This window comes from Eucyclogobius newberryi, unplaced genomic scaffold (assembly GCF_026437365.1).
Source record: "Eucyclogobius newberryi isolate DKJ021-1_F unplaced genomic scaffold, fEucNew1.0.hap1 SCAF_9, whole genome shotgun sequence".
Taxonomy (NCBI): domain Eukaryota; kingdom Metazoa; phylum Chordata; class Actinopteri; order Gobiiformes; family Gobiidae; genus Eucyclogobius; species Eucyclogobius newberryi.
Genome location: NW_027316532.1, coordinates 21,323,713 through 21,341,477, shown reverse-complemented (window position 1 = coordinate 21,341,477; position 17,765 = coordinate 21,323,713). Strand labels below are relative to the sequence as shown.

The window sequence follows — 17,765 nt, the reverse complement described above, 5'->3', positions numbered from 1 at the left end:
GGAAGAGCAGGGGAGAGGAAGAGAGGGGATGAAGAGGAGGAAGAGGGGGAGAGCAGATGGGAGGGAGAGGAGGAGAAGGGAGGGAGGGAGAGAGAAGAGGAGGAGAGGGAGAAGAGGGAGAGGAGGAGAAGGGAGAGAGGGGGGAGAGCAAAGGGGAGAGCAGGGGGAACCAGCTCAGAGGGGAGGAAGAGGAGGAAGAGGAGGGAAATCAGAGAAGCAGGAGGAGAGGAAAAGAAGGAGCAGGGGGAGTGAAACCAAGAGGTGAGTAGGATAGGAAGAGAGACCAGAGGAAGCAGAAGAAGAGGGGAGAGGAGTACAACAGGAAGTGAAATTCTGGGATAACGTTTTTTTTAATATTTTTCAGCAAAATTCAAAATATATTTATCTCAACTGCATCTACCTCGTCGCTGTACCCTACACTCGCCGTACCTCACACTCACCGTACCTTACACTCGCCATACCCTACACTCGCCGTACCTCGCACTCGCCGTACCTCACACTCACCGTACCTCGCACTCGCCGTACCTCACACTCGCCGTACCCTACACTCGCCGTACCTCACACTCGCCGTACCCTACACTCGCCGTACCCTGCACTCGCCGTACCCTACACTCGCCTTACCTCACACTCGCCGTACCTCACACTCGCCGTACCTTACACTCGCCGTACCTCACACTCGCCGTACCTCACACTCGCCGTACCCTACACTCGCCGTACCTCACACTCGCCGTACCTCACACTCGCCGTACCTCACACTCGCCGTACCCTACACTCGCCATACCTGACACTCGCCGTACCTCACACTCGCCGTACCTCACACTCGCCGTACCTCGCACTCGCCGTACCTCGCACTCGCCGTACCTCGCACTCGCCGTACCCTGCACTCGCCGTACCCTACACTCGCCGTACCCGACACTCGCCGTACCTCGCACTCGCCGTACCTCGCACTCGCCGTACCTCGCACTCGCCGTACCTCACACTCGCCGTACCCTGCACTCGCCGTACCCTACACTCGCCGTACCTCACACTCGCCGTACCTCGCACTCGCCGTACCTCGCACTCGCCGTACCTCACACTCGCCGTACCCTACACTCGCCGTACCTGACACTCGCCGTACCTCACACTCGCCGTACCTCACACTCGCCGTACCTTACACTCGCCGTACCTTACACTCGCCGTACCTCACACTCGCCGTACCTCACACTCGCCCTACCTTACACTCGCCGTACCTTACACTCGCCGTACCCTACACTCGCCGTACCCGACACTCGCCGTACCTCGCACTCGCCGTACCTCACACTCGCCGTACCCTACACTCGCCGTACCCTGCACTCGCCGTACCCTACACTCGCCGTACCTCGCACTCGCCGTACCTCGCACTCGCCGTACCTCGCACTCGCCGTACCTCGCACTCGCCGTACCTCGCACTCGCCGTACCTCGCACTCGCCGTACCTCACACTCGCCGTACCCTACACTCGCCGTACCCTACACTCGCCGTACCCTGCACTCGCCGTACCCTACACTCGCCGTACCTGACACTCGCCGTACCTCACACTCGCCGTACCTCACACTCGCCGTACCCTACACTCGCCGTACCCTGCACTCGCCGTACCCTACACTCGCCGTACCTCACACTCGCCGTACCTCACACTCGCCGTACCTCACACTCGCCGTACCTCACACTCGCCGTACCCTACACTCGCCGTACCTCACACTCGCCGTACCTCACACTCGCCGTACCTCACACTCGCCGTACCCTACACTCGCCGTACCTGACACTCGCCGTACCTCACACTCGCCGTACCTCACACTCGCCGTACCTTACACTCGCCGTACCCTACACTCGCCGTACCTCGCACTCGCCGTACCTCGCACTCGCCGTACCTCACACTCGCCGTACCCTACACTCGCCGTACCCTGCACTCGCCGTACCCTACACTCGCCTTACCTCACACTCGCCGTACCTCGCACTCGCCGTACCTCGCACTCGCCGTACCTCACACTCGCCGTACCCTGCACTCGCCGTACCCTGCACTCGCCGTACCCTACACTCGCCGTACCTCACACTCGCCGTACCTTACACTCGCCGTACCTCACACTTGCCGTACCTTACACTCGCCGTACCTCACACTCGCCGTACCTTACACTCGCCGTACCCTACACTCGCCGTACCCTACACTCGCCGTACCCTACACTCGCCGTACCTTACACTCACCCTACCTTACACTCGCCGTACCTCACACTCGGCGTACCTCACACTCGCCCTACCTTACACTCGCCGTACCTTACACTCGCCGTACCTCACACTCGCCGTACCCTACACTCGCCGTACCTTACACTCGCCCTACCTTACACTCGCCGTACCTTACACTCGCCCTACCTTACACTCGCCGTACCTCGCACTCGCCGTACCTCGCACTCGCCGTACCTCACACTCGCCGTACCCTACACTCGCCGTACCTCACACTCGCCGTACCTTACACTCGCTGTACCCTACACTCACCATACCTTACACTCGCCCTACCTTACACTCGCCGTACCTCGCACTCGCCGTACCTTACACTCGCCGTACCTCACACTCGCCGTACCTTACACTCGCCGTACCTCACACTCGCCGTACCTTACACTCGCCGTACCTCACACTCGTCGTACCTTACACTCGCCGTACCTTACACTCGCCGTACCTCACACTCACCGTACCTCACACTCGCCGTACCTTACACTCGCCGTTCACGCACACGTCCAGAGAGTCGGCGCGACACGGTGTCCCGTCCACCACGGCCGGAGCGCGCTCAGTGTAGAAGTTGTATCCTTCTGCCAGACAGTTCAGAGAGCAGGGCTTCATGCCACCTGCCACAAAGAACAACCAGAAACATCTGAAAACTATTATGACTGTACACGATTGCAGTACTTTTACATAAATATTGTGGGATAAAGAGTCTCTTCACGATGTTTACTACGTGCACTGGTTTGTCACTAATAATCTGAATAAACAGCAGAACCGATGTCGCTCGGGTTCAGAAACTCGCCTTCGAGATACGTAACAATAAATACTCTATTATAGGAGGTATTTATTCTTTCTTTTGTCTTATTAGGTCAAAAGTTTGATTGTATTAACTAAACCAGAGCTCGAGGCTTCAGAACTGAGACTCTTTGTACCACTGGAGCAGTTACAGTTCGTGTTGTTGTGTTTCTAAACTGCAGCAGAAACAATGACTGCATGTTTTCTGTCACTCACCTGTCAAATCAATCCAAAAAACAAATACTAAACATTAAGATGGACAAGTATAAATGGGGAAAATCTGATTAGAACTGGAACAAACTTGTGAGTTCAGAACGATCACAATGTCCCGCATGACCTTGGCCTGGATGACTCCTTTATATGTTGCAGCTGGTGTGTTTTTGGATAAAATGTGCTGGTCTCCATAGATATGTTATTAATTACTTCTTCCCCTCAGTCTATAATAGTCTCATAAGACCATGGCAGAAATCAAACCAGTCAAATGCTAATTAGAAACAACACAGCTCTGAGGTAGAGGTGGCCGGACCTCAATAGACCTAAGATCAGTTATAACTCCTCCATTTGGGCTCAGGACACATCTGAGCTCGGGAGAGTGTAAATTCTAGCAGCTCAAACCATTTCCAACAGATTAAAAGTTACTTTTCGAGGCATCTTGATTTCTTGATTTGTGTCCTAAACCTTATCTGACATGGACCGCTTCTAATGAATGAGGGATTATATCGACAAATCAGATACAGTTTACGGGACGATATCCAAATGAACGGTAAGAAGAAGCAAATAATCTGACTGGCAGTAGTTGACGACAGAACAGATTTACCATATTTGAAGTTTTTTTCATAGTTTTGGCCGGGGTGCGACTTATACTCCAGAGCGACTTATGTGTGATATTATTCATTATTTTCACATGACAACTTCATTTCACATGTTGATTATTTTCACACTGGCAACCACAGGAGGGCGCTCTAGGCTCTAAGCGACGCAGAAGAAGAATCTGCACTTCCTCTACCTCTGGAGTTTGTGGAAATGTTTAGAAGTGACACAGAGGAAGAAGAATTCAATGGATTTAGTGATTTTTCCTTATTATTATTAATATTTGTTTATTATTTTGCTATTATATTTGTTGCTTTGTGTCGCTCCTCGTCACCGAAGAAAGTTCCCAGTTTGTGAATAGTGTTTTTATTCCCTGACAATGGCCATAAACCTTTTTCTGATTCTGCATAATTAAACCGAATTGCAGACATCACAAAAAGCTAGACCTCTGCTCCATAACCAACAGATCCACCCGACATAACAACATATCGCTAGGAGCACTCGCTAGATCCTCACATGGTCCAGAAGAAGAAATAGTACCTCCTCTGTAAGGCCTCCAGGTGTAAAACTTCCCCCGGAACGGCACGCTGTCGAAGTCCGAGCACTGAATGGCTCTGAAGTCCTGAGAACCGGCGGGACAGTCCTGCCACACACACAAAACCAGCTTGACACAAAGGCCAATCGCCACGGTAACAGCCCAGGGGTTCGACCGTGGACGAGGATACTCACGTCGATGTTGCACGATCTGAAGCGCTTTCTTTCCCCGAGGCAATACTTCCCTCCAATCGTCGGCCTGAAACGAAAAACGGACGAGATTGAAGTTCATGTGAGGACGTTTTAACTTTAAAGGTGCGCTATGCGGTTTAACGGGCCAATCACGCTGCATTTAGGGAGGAGCTGGAGCCAATTGCAGAGCGGCGTTGTGGTTTGGGCGGAAGTTGAAACAAACCAAAACAAACACTAATACTTGGAGGTCATTTGGCAAACGGTGACTGACCTGGGGCTGTCACAGTGTCGGACAGAGGAGGACACGCCCCCTCCACAGGTGCGGCTGCACTCCTCCCACGGCGACCACGCCCCCCAGCCTCCGTCGATGCCCTCAGGTCGAGTTCCGTAGACCACGCACACTCGCTTGTAGCACCACTGGACGACAAACGACAAATCACATTCTGTTTAGAAACAGACAATGAATGTGAGCAAACATATCATCATGGGTCATGGAAAACTACTATCTGCTAAATCTGCCTTGTCTTCATCTTCATTGCTATTCCGCCCTGTCATATTGTCTATCTGAATGTTTCAACAGTTACTAGTTCCTTTAAAAGTTAACATTTTGGCTTAATTTTGGCGTGTTATTCAACTACAGACTTTAATGCATCTCCTGCTTTCCCTGCCCAAGTATCATCTTTTCTTGTTTAATCAGTGTTGTTTTATGGGACACAAATCTGACCACAGCTACAGGATTTTGTATGTACAAACAAACAAATAAATACATGTCTGTAGTGCATTAATAGTAGCATAATTAACAGATCATTTTAAGGTTATTGTGACCGCGGCTTTAAGTTTAATTTCACTACAAACGTAGCCTAATGTAAGACTTGAAAACGTGCAATTGCGACAGGCCTGTGTGTGTCGCTTTGTCTCTCGATGGTGCAGTACACATTGTTTGGTGCTTTGCTTGTGGTTGAGATGCATATTAGATTACATGTGAATATGTAATACGTCTGCCGTCGCTGTGGGGGATAAAAAAAAAGGGGGGTCGTGCAATTTGAACGCAATCGAGATCCAGATGTCGGTCAATGATCAGTTTGTGCCTTTTTAATCTTCTGTCAGGAAAAGCACGAGGTTTTGGAGAAACGTTCTAACTTCAAGGCAATATACTGTGTTTTGTGTTAAATGATATTGACTGAAGTTTTGTCTTGTGTTCTTGGAATTTTGATCGAAAGCCATTTATTTATATGAAAAATAAAACCACAAATTGGGATTGATCGGTCCAAAGGGGGAAAAAGTGATACATTTTTGTGATGGATTCATTATCTGTTAGCTTTGCATTGCTTAACGGTTCCTATTGTACATAACCATACTGTTTATTATTGCGTTATTACTGTTTTGTATAGAATGTCTGTTGCTGTTGGTGCTGTACAAATGGTTGATCGATCGACAGTGAATTTCTAGTATGCAGAAGTACATAAAGAGTGACATTCACCCCTTTCTCGATGGTGTTGGTCTGACAGATCGTCCCCTCGGCTGCCGGGATGCTGCTGGTGATGCAGCGGTTGCTCTTGCTCATGCACCACAGCTCGCTGCACACTTCCTGTCGGTTTGTCCAGATGAAACAGACAGAGAGACAATGAACCTTAGCCTCGCTTCACAGACGGGCGGGCGGTTTCAAAAGTGCCCAGGCTTTTTTACGCACAGACGCCTTCACCTCCTGCTTCTCATCCGACAATGTCAATAACACATGGGCTTTTATTGTGTACATTTGCTTTGACCACACAGTACTGACAAGAACGAGTCTATAAAGCAGTCTGCTCCTCCAGATGTCCTGACGCTCTGAAGCTCCCACACTTCAGCAGGCCCGAAGTCAGCACAAATCACACTGACACACACCACCTGGCCGGGACTAAACCGGGACTGAAACGGGACTAAACCGGGACTAAACCTGGAAATAAACCCGGACTACACCGGGACTGAACCGGGACTGAAGCGGGACTAAAACGGGACTAATGCAATCACCTCATACAATCAAATGGAGAAGAAACCCGTGATCGGCTTTGATATGGGAGGGTCCACTGATGTGAGCCGATACGCTGGACAGTAGGAGCACGTGTTTGAAGCTACCACTGTGAGTGTGTGTGTGTTAAACCGGGAATAAACCGGGACTAAACCGGGAATAAACCGGGACTAAACCGGGACTGAACTGGGACTAAACCGTGACAAAACCGGGCCTAAACCGGAACTAAACCGGGACTAAACCGGGACTGAACCGGGTCTAAAACGGGACTAAAACAGGAATAAACCGGGAATATACCGGGACTGAACCGGGTCTAAAACGGGACTAAAACGGGAATAAACCGGGAATAAACCAGGACTAAACCTGGAAATAAACTTGACTCTAAAACACATGCAAAAAAAAACAAAGATGCTGTTACTAAATCAAACCCAAAACAATTCTGATTTTCAAACACTTAATACTAAATATTCTCTTTCCAGAAGGCTTCAGTTCCATATTTAAACTTTACACGGTTAAAAGTGAATTCATAATAGTCACAGTGTCACAACAAAATAACAGTTTGACTGGTCTAAACTATAATCTCTGACCATGTGACCACTAAAATAAGTGTTAGTTGCAACCGTAATTGACAATAAAGTTCACCATCACTGTAACCGTGGCCACAGTAAATAAACCAAACATCAACGTAATTGTTGTCAACTAACGTCGTCAGTCACAATCGTTATATCCTGAACGCTAAATTAAAACCCCAACTCTGGGCGTAAACATTAAACAGCTGTGGTTCTCATTACGTAGTATCGGTGCAAATATCCACACCTTTACACAAACTAAAATGTTTGATGGATGAATGACATTAAAAAGACTTACTGCGTATTTACATTGGCGCGATCGGACGCCGTACTGGAAGCGGCACTGCTCGTCAGCGTCGTAGGCCTGTCCCGGGGCGGTGGTCGGGTACGTGAACTCCTGCTTCAGGGGCACGTTGTTGAGACAGGAGCCCATGCCGGAGCTGCGGACGACACGCACAAAACATGTCCCACCATCAAGCGCTAAAACGATATGATAACGGAAGACGTGGCTAAACTGCGGCGCTCCAGTTTGATTTAAGAGATGCTAGAGCCACTAAAAATATCCCCTGTGCAGTGATTTGTTGACTAAAACTGTCCGAATATTTTAGTCTAATCTGATCATTTAAACTATGCACACAGAGAGGTACTATGAAACGGCATTTATATTTTTAAATGGCAGAATAAATGGACCAGTTGCTCTCGAAACATCATGCCTTTCTCTGTCTGCTGTGGTCCATTAAACCCAAGTGAAAAATAAGTTGACTAATGCTGCATCAAACTGAGACTAAACTGGGACTGAACCTGGAAACAACCAGCACTGGAATAATTATACAGCTTATAGTTCAAGAAGTGAAAGTTGGAACAATATTTTTGGGTTCAATATTTATTGTGTGAACGTTTTCTTTGCATATGAGCTGTAGAGATGTTATAGAAATACTATACTTAGAGGGTCATATCCTTCAACAAAACAAAATTATAGGTTTGAGCTGTAGCGGGTGGAATAAAATATTTTTTTGACTCATTAAAGATACTAAATAAGTAATTAAATAGTTTCTTCTGCTTTTAATTTATAAATGTATTTATTTTATTTATTTTATTTATTTTATTTATTTTATTTATTTTATTTATTTTATTTATTTTATTTATTTTATTTATTTTATTTATTTTATTTATTTGTTTATTTTAAGCTGTGATTTTGATTTTAACAATAAGTTTCATTTAGAAAAGGGTTTTCTTTGTGTCATCCTGATTTAAGGTTTTGTGTCAGTGGCATAACTTAACCAGGCTCAAACCAGGACTAAACCAGGACTAAACCAGGCTCAAATCAGGACTAAACCAGGTTTAAACCAGGACTAAACCAGGACAAAACCAGGTCTAAACCAGGACTAAACCAGGTCTAAACCAGGACTAAACCAGTATCAAACCAGGACTAAACCAGGCTCAAATCAGGACTAAACCAGGTTTAAACCAGGACTAAACCAGGACTAAACCAGGTCTAAACCAGGACTAAACCAGCCAGAACACACCCACATAAACCATCGACTGACTAAAGTGACCGACCCACTGAAACGAACATCCTTTCGTTCTAAAACCTCCCTTCAACCATCGCCGCTGAACTGCTAATACACGTTTGGTTGGAGCAGGGATGGGACTCACTCCAAGAAGCTGGTGATGTAGTCCCTGCTGCAGGCCGACCAGATGAATGGGTTGGTCTTCATGGTGATGTGGTCGGCCATGAGCTTGGCCGTCTCCTGGTTGCGTGGCCCACAGCCGTTTCCAATGCCATCGTGGTTCATGCCGAAGCTGAAGCACACAAACACAAGGGGACTTTAAAGGAGGTCAAATATATGAGACCAAGATTTAGGACCTTAAATATCACCTCACGTGACATCACTTTGTAAACTGAACAGAAATTACTCGAGTAAAAGCACAAAGAATTGTAAAAAAGTAAAAAAGTAATGAAACGATTGTGTTGGGGTTAACCCTCAAAAAAGTCCTGGTTTGGTCCTGGTTTAGTCCTGGTTTAATCCTGGTTTAATCCTGGTTTGGTCCTAGTTTGATCCTGGTTTAGTCCTGGTTTAGTCCTGGTCTAGTCCTGGTCTAGTCCTGGTCTAGTCCTGGCCTAGTCCTGGTCTAGTCCTGGTCTAGTCCTAGTCTAGTCCTGGTCTAGTCCTGGTCTAGTCCTGGTCTATTCCTGGCCTTGTCCTGGCCTAGTCCTGGTCTATTCCTGGCCTTGTCCTAGCCTAGTCCTGGTCTAGTCCTGGCCTAGTCCTGGTCTATTCCTGGTCTAGTCCTGGTCTAGTCCTGGTCTAGTCCTGGCCTTGTCCTGGCCTAGTCCTGGTCTAGTCCTGGCCTAGTCCTGGTCTAGTCCTGGCTTTGTCCTAGCCTAGTCCTGGTCTAGTCCTGGCCTAGTCCTGGTCTATTCCTGGTCTAGTCCTGGTCTAGTCCTGGCCTTGTCCTGGCCTAGTCCTGGTCTAGTCCTGGCCTAGTCCTGGTCTATTCCTGGTCTAGTCCTGGTCTAGTCCTGGTCTAGTCCTGGTCTAGTCCTGGTCTAGTCCTGGTCTAGTCCTGGTCTATTCCTGGCCTTGTCCTGGCCTAGTCCTGGTCTATTCCTGGTCTAGTCCTGGTCTAGTCCTGGCCTTGTCCTAGCCTAGTCCTGGTCTAGTCCTGGCCTAGTCCTGGTCTAGTCCTGGTCTAGTCCTGGTCTAGTCCTGGTCTAGTCCTGGCCTTGTCCTGGCCTAGTCCTGGTCTAGTCCTGGCCTAGTCCTGGTCTCATCCTGGCCTTGTCCTAGCCTAGTCCTGGTCTAGTCCTGGCCTAGTCCTGGTCTATTCCTGGTCTAGTCCTGGTCTAGTCCTGGCCTTGTCCTGGCCTAGTCCTGGTCTAGTCCTGGCCTAGTCCTGGTCTCATCCTGGCCTTGTCCTAGCCTAGTCCTGGTCTAGTCCTGGCCTAGTCCTGGTCTATTCCTGGTCTAGTCCTGGTCTAGTCCTGGCCTAGTCTTGGTCTATTCCTGGTCTAGTCCTGGTCTAGTCCTGGTCTTGTCCTGGCCTAGTCCTGGTCTAGTCCTGGCCTAGTCCTGGTCTAGTCCAGGCTAAATTCCAGATTTAGTCTACACTGAATATTACTCACAGAAGCACAGATTTATGAAAACGTTAAATCAAGTAAATCATCAAATGCAGATGTGTTGACCTGGTTTATGGTTAATATCACTGTAACAAATACGTCCATCCACAAAGAACAAAAACTTCTGCCTCAGCTCAAATGAACCAACTACTCCAAAAAGTGGTGTAATAATGATACATCTGAAAGGATAACGTCATGTCCCTCTATAACATGAAAACAACCTCTTACATGGACGATAATGGCTCTGTAGCTCATCTTCTAATCGTAATTGAGGCGTTCGTCTGGCTTTAATCAGCACTTCGTCGCGCAGTGTCCCAGTTTTAAGTTCCAGTAAATTCCTCGAGACTTTTTTGCGGCAGTTTTTTAAACAAAGACAGCGCAGCGTTTGGTTTCCCCCCCTTCACGACGAGCATTGAAAGCGGTAGCTGTGTTTGAGCAGGGATTATAAATGTTGTGGAAGTGTCTGTGACTCATTGCCGCGGCGGTCGGGGTTTTCGTCCCTTTTCATGTGGGACGTCTCGCCGCAAACGGGCCTGGAGTTGATCTGCGGGACGAGAATCAGAACCAACTGTGGCGCGCTTTCTCAAACCGAATCCAACTATTAAAATATCACTCGAATTACAATTAGATCATTTGCCCAGCAGAGACAACACAAAAGACTGTAAGTTGCACTTTTTTTCATAGTTTTGACTTATACTCCAGAGCGACTTATATGTGATATTATTCGTTATTTTCACACTGGCAACCACAAGAGGGCGCTCTAGGCTCTAAGCGACGCAGAAGAAGAATCTGCACTTCCTCTACCTCCGGAGTTTGTGGACTTGTTTAGAAGTGACACAGAGGAAGAATAATTCAATGGATTTAGTGATTTGGGGTAAAACTGATGCTTTGGTAAATTCACTAATATGTGTTTTTTTCTTCTCTATTATGCATTTTTTGGCTGGTGCGACATATACTCCAGAAAATACGGTAACAGTAAATAATCATCATAACTATTGTACACAGACGACTTCATTTTGGGAGTATTATAACCAGGAAGTGTTTATTTAGGCTTTTATTGAACGGCTAATTATGTTTAAAAGGGTAGAGAGGATTAAATAATAAATTGTTATGTATTGTTTTATGCGTATTATAATACGCTGAAACATCTGGTGAAGTGTCCTAAAGTGGTACAGCAGCCAAAATGTGTACTTATGTAAGAGTAGTGTTACTTTTAAATAAGATTACTCAAGCAGAAGTGAGAGTAAAAATATTTTTGGGGAGATATTACCACTACAGTTTAGACATAAAATGTATTAACAATGGGCACAAAAAATACAAAAACAACTATCCAAAGTGATGTTGTTCATCTTCACATAAAGTGTTTTTCACAGCAGAATTACTCACACTCAGAGGAAAGTAAACAGAAAAGTACAACGTCTTCAAATCCTTGGCTAAAGTAGTTGTTCCCGCCGCCGGCCATGTTTGCACTTTGCTCACAGAGGAAGCATGTGTGGGATGCTCAACGCTTGTACTACAAAGATGGACTAAAGATGTGTTGAAATAACTTGTGCTTAACACGCTCCAGACGAGGGACTTGGTAAATGACAAAAACACAAGAATAAAACCCAACTATTGGAATAAGCTGCAAAAAACGTTAAAGTGTCCTCTTTACCTGCCTTCAAATCTTAGTTTTTAAGTGGTTCGTTCATACGTTTTATTGTAAAGAGTCTGTGTTAAGGATTTACCGTATTTTCCGGCCTATAAGTTGCTCCTTTTTTCATAGTTTTGGCCGGGGTGCGACTTATACTCCAGAGCGACTTGTATGTGATATTATTTGTTATTTTCACTTTGGCAACCACAAGAGGGCGCTCTAGGCTCTAAGCGACGCAGAAGAAGAATCTGCACTTCCTCTACCTCTGGAGTTTGTGGACTTGTTTAGAAGTGACACAGAGGAAGAAGAATTCAGTGGATTTAGTGATTTGGGGTAAAACTGATGCTTTGGTAAACTTGTTATCTATAGTTATCTGAATAACTGTTAATATGTTACGTTAACATACCAGACACAAAAAATGCGACTTATACATGTTTTTTTCTTCTCTGCTATGCATTTTTTGGCTGGTGCGACTTATACTCGGGAAAATACGGTACTGTTTTATCTGTGTATTACTTTGTGTTGTATGTAAATGAGAGTTACATACATATAAATAAAACCCTTGCTGCTCTAGTCTCACTAAAGGCCACAGTGTGTGTCCAGTGTGGACCATATTCACAGTGTCCAGTCCATAACGCATCCTGAGGGCCCGAGTCCTTGAGTGAACCTGTGTAAACCATTAGCGGCGTCGCACTCCGATGGATTGTCCATCTGTGCGCGAGTCCATTACAACTGTTTGAACACAAACACAGCGTTTTTTCAGGGTTTCCTCCAAATTAACCCGTGTGCCGTGGACAAAAACAATAACCTCACTTGATTTAATGGATTCACGACAGAAGTAAACCATGCGTGGAGGTAAAATTACTAGTTGTTAAGTGATGCAGATGGGCCCCGCTAAGCCAACGAGTTCAACAGCTTTCCAAGCCATCTGAGGTCCAAATATAGACAAAAACGAGCGGCGGAGTATGTTAGCAGACCCATGTGTAACTAATTTTACTGACATATAAATAGTGAGAGAAAACATACAGCTATTATCACCCGGTGAATGGAAATGACTCATGGTGCTGGGGTTTACATGAAGTCTCTCTGGGGATGTGGAAATGTAATGTAGGGACAGGGTTTCTCTGAAAGAAGGAAAAGACCTGTCTGAGGCCAAAGAAAAAAGACCCCTCAGTGGTTCCTGCAGAAAGTGTGGAGCGTTTCCAGTGGTCTTGGCTCCGGCGTGGTGGCAGACCCCAACAGAAACGTGACATAGTGCTCCTTGAATAAGAATGAGATTTGTCCTTTATATTCTGCTCAAAAGGCTCTGTAGAAGTCTGAGCAGATGTGCAATATTTACATTGAATTGAAGGACTTTTTTTTTTACAAAACAGTCTAAACGTTCGGTGCAAACAGTAGGTTGAATAGAGCAGTTTACTCACACTTCGTCCAGCTGTAGGAAGCCTGTAAAAGGCCCCAAAAAGCAGGAAACGTGACCTGTTTTTTAGTCAAATGGACATGGTCTGGGTTGATGGAGAAACTGGAGAGGAAACCCACCCAGACACGGAGAGAAACATGCAAACTCGTGTCGGCTCGTGCGGTGGCCTTACGTGTGCCCGATCTCGTGGGCGATGGTGAAGGCTGTGCCCAGTCCGATGTCCTCGTTGATGCTGCAACTCCGCTCCGGCTCGCACATCCCGCCGACCGGAGCCAGACCTGACAGAGCAAAATGTACAAGTTCACGTTTGGGTTTTATCCACCTCTAAAACGTTTTGGCTTTGTGGTTGTTACCTAAAGTCTCACAGGGCTTGTTCTTTTGGATGCAGATGTCGTACCTGAAGACACAAAGTAAACACGGCGTTTACAGTGGAAACGTGCCGCGCTTTGGCTGCCAACGGATATGGCTCCGGGTGTAATCTCGGGAAAACGACCGTGTAACCGCGCTCACGAGTACAATTATTTATTTAGGTAAGACGCCTTCAGCAAACGGCAAAATATCTTACAAGGAATAATCTTGTATTTGTTTGAATATTTCCGTCTTCTCTCACACGTTGAGGCGATTGCAATGCGCGTCGGAAAAAGTTTTTATATTTGATTGAATGTATATTTAAGCTCAGTCTGGACGCGTGGGCGGTGTCGACGGGCCGGTCCTGGAGCACGTCGGAGCTCGCACCCGGGACCGCGGCGATAGCGGGCAGATACAGTTTGACAAGAACAATAGCCGGAAATCAGCTTCCACCCCGTGTTTGATAAACGCGCGTGTAAATAAATACACGGGCCGTTCTCACCGGAGCGCATCGGAAAACTGAGATGGCGTTTGGGAGTCGGCCGGCTCTAGTTTTGTGGTTTTTGAGTTATTGGTGATCGGTCGGTGTCATCTCTCTTTCGCCCAGACGTCACAATAATTACTATATCGATTTATGGTTCAATATGTGATAGAAAGAACATTCATTTTTATTTATTGTCTGTATATTTTCTTTGGATTTGTGGGAAACTGTTTCCATTTTGTCTTTGAGTACAATTACATTTAAGAAGCAGAGAGTTTGAGAAAGAAACTCCTATGACTCATTATCGACACCAACTCTTTAACGACGATACTGTACTTTTACTGAAAAAGTGGGAAAGATGGTCTGAATAGTAGTGTTAATATTATGTGATTGATAGTTTATAGTGATATTTTCTGTTGCAATATATCACTCTGAAGTGTAATATGACAGGTCCAATAAAGTGGAGTAAGTTTCAAAGATAGCTTCAAAACTAGCTCTGAAACGTCTTCTACGATACTTCTGACAAAGGTAAAGACAGTAATAAAACTGTACAAATGAGTATCAATATTGTGGTTTATATAGATATTTTCTGTAGCAATATATCACTCTGAAGTGGACTATTGTGACATGTCCAATAAAGAAGAAGTTTCAAAGATGGCTTCAAAACTAGCTCTGAAACGTCTTCTACGATACTTCTTAAAACGGTATAAAGTACTAAAACTACTCAAGGAAGGCCAGATTTTGTATCAATAGCTGTTCAAATGAGTATTAGTATTATGGTTTATAGTGATATTTTCTGTAGCAATATGTCACTCTGAAGTGGAATATCGTGACAGGTCTAATAAAGAAGAAGAAGTTTGAAAGATAGCTTCCTAACTAGCTCTGAAATGTCTTCTACGATACTTCTGAGAACGGTAAAGACAGAACTAAAACTATTCCAGAAAGGCCAGATTTTGTATCAATACCTGTTCAAATGTCAAATGAGTATCTACGTTTTATACTAGGGTGTGTGTATTCTTTAACAGTCCCAGTCTCCTTGATTCAACCAAAACTCCCATGATTCCAGTGCTCGTCCGGTGCTCTAGAGAAGGTATTTGTGGCAGCTCGGGTCACATTGAGTTGATTGTCACCAAACTGTGGCCGTGTTTGCACATTCCTCGCTCAACAGCATCAGTGTCCTGTTTGACTCCGGCTCGACAGCTCGACACTGGGAAAACCAAGACCGGGCTACTTCTGAACGATTTCAAAAACAAACAAAAACAGGCTCAGGTCGGAACGGCTACTGCTGCTTCCACTGATGAAATGCTGGTGGTGGGAGATGATCGAGCACAGAATGATATGGTTAAATCTGCTTTCTGTGTGCTTTTGAGATACTGAGGGTTGAAGTTCTGACCACTCGTAACGCAGACAACGAGTGGTCACATATAAACCGACAAAACTGGACCAAACCCTACATAATCTTAACCAGGAACAAGAATAAACGAGTAATTACATTTTGACAAAAAGGTCAGAGAGCTCTATGATTATAAAGGGTCAATGTACAGGATTTTTGCTTGTTTATTTTCACTCTTAATGTTCTATAACTCATTGTTGTTTTTAGTCTTTTACTGTGCACGCTGAACTAAAGCTAAAAAAAATTACAAATTTTGGGTCAACAGAGGCTCAGTGTCTTTCATTCTCATTGTCTAAGTTTGTGACCCGCTTTAAAAAAAATGAAAAAAATTTGAAAAAAAAGGGAAAAAAATGAAAAAATGGGGGAGGGGGAATGGGGGAAAATTGAAAAATATGGGAAAAAATGAGAAAGAATTGAATAAGAAAAAAATGGGAAAGAATAATACATAAAAGTACTTTATATCTTATGCTTCTGTATACATTTTTTAGCACAATACATATCTAAACTATCATTCGGGGCCAAATGCAATACTTTTGGCCCTCGGCTTTCACTGGATTTGCCCCGATTACCATTAAAAAAGTACATTCTACCGTAACTTTCCAAATACTCTTCCATCCTGACCTTAATATGAAACTTTTTTGGTGTGAAACTTACATAAAGAATAAAGATGTAGTGGATCAAGTGTCTCTCTGCTTCAAAACCCCTGATGAAAAACGTTTGAAGACCGCCGATGTCGCAGATAGTTCTTTCACAACCATAACCACATCATTTTAACTGCGACGGAGGACGTATAACTGCGTTCAGAACTGTCCCGGCCGCTGCAGATCGTACCGCGACACCTCTGACCGAGACTTGGCCGAAAACGAAACAATGAAGTTATGGACTGGGAACGCACGCTGTCAGCCCAGAGGAACTGCTGACCATCCCGCACGGATCAAGGGGCCAAACTATTTCAGGACATTCATTTGACTCAACAGCCGCTTAACGTCAAACTGTGGGGTCGTGTCGGTGATTTAAACTCAAGACTTCAAACACAAATTAGCTGCTTGTTTTTGTTGACGTCTCAAATCATTTCGTAATCGTCTTTTCTGCTCGGAGAAGATGCTCATTTACGTCGCGCAAACGTGCATAAACAAATGTTATTTAAATGCGTTTCTCAGTGTTGACAGACAGCGCGGTAAATCCAAAATGAACGCAGTAAGAGGCAGTTGCTTTCATGTGCGTGGAGACCAGTTATCACGCAACGCTCACAGTCAATTCTGGACACTCGAAGCGAGACTTGAAGAGGCAATCATGTCTACAGCTGGAAGGACCTCGTAAACTATAGGAATGTGAACACTGGCGACTAAACCGGAACCGCAACTCAGTCCACGCCCACTTTGAAGTCAGCAGAAGACAATGTATCGTTGGTTTTTCTCATTGACTTAATAGAATTCAATGGAGACGAACCAAATAATGTCCATAACGGGGTTGTTTCCAGTCCAGAAAACATGTTTAAACTTAAAAATGAGTAACATAGGGGTTTATACAGTTTCAGAAACAGGTTTTTAGATCACTTATAGGTCTCAAAGCAAAATTAACGGAGGGCGATCGCGGTTGCGCTCCGGTTTAAGCGCGCGTTAACCTCGCTCTGACCTGGTGATGAGCACGGCGGTGTCGTGGTGCGCGATCCCGTTGTCCGGTATGGCGTTCCCGTAACTGCTGCGGTGCTGGATGGATTTCTGCCACTTACAGAAGCTGTCCAAGGACTTGCCCGCGTGGTGGTTGATCTCGAGCGTCGGCTGGGCGAAGACAAGAAGAGGAAAAGTTACACTCACAAACGCGGCTTTTACTGTGTTTTTGTACCACCAATAAAACCCCCACGTTTTCAGTCCAACGTCAACAGAGGCGAATGGTTTCTGTTATTGCGAGCGTGCCGGCCACAGCTGGAGACGGATTGTAACCCAAGACCGAGCGCGGTAACGTGAGCATCGATCGTCCCGTGCCGCGCTTTCTCATTTCGGGTCCTGGCGCACCGGTCTCAAACCAGGAAGCTGATGATAGATCGCTTTCACTTCCACGCCAAGTGTTCTGCTCCAGCACTAATATTAGCCGTCGCTAATGACACGAACATGTACATTAGATGTCTGCTCTCGAACACGTGCCAGGGGAGGGAAATGCCCTGATGCGTTACAGATATTATGAGCTGTATTGATATATTGTTAATCAGATTTAAAAGTTGTTAAAGTAATGCAAT

General features: G+C 45.8%; 1 protein-coding gene across 1 annotated transcript in view; it reads right to left on the bottom strand.

Annotated features, from left to right (window-relative positions):
- Positions 1-17,765, bottom strand: part of adamts10 (ADAM metallopeptidase with thrombospondin type 1 motif, 10) — a 48,648-nt gene that overhangs the window by 11,792 nt on the left and 19,091 nt on the right. The window contains exons 7-16 of the mRNA XM_072439112.1: positions 17,165-17,310; positions 13,661-13,704; positions 13,480-13,585; positions 8,793-8,939; positions 7,435-7,576; positions 6,040-6,147; positions 4,831-4,976; positions 4,563-4,626; positions 4,374-4,476; positions 2,718-2,851 (exon numbers count right to left, since the gene is read on the bottom strand). Of these exons, the coding sequence (XP_072295213.1) occupies positions 2,718-2,851; positions 4,374-4,476; positions 4,563-4,626; positions 4,831-4,976; positions 6,040-6,147; positions 7,435-7,576; positions 8,793-8,939; positions 13,480-13,585; positions 13,661-13,704; positions 17,165-17,310 (1,140 nt within the window). The remainder of the gene's footprint in view (positions 1-2,717; positions 2,852-4,373; positions 4,477-4,562; positions 4,627-4,830; positions 4,977-6,039; positions 6,148-7,434; positions 7,577-8,792; positions 8,940-13,479; positions 13,586-13,660; positions 13,705-17,164; positions 17,311-17,765) is intronic.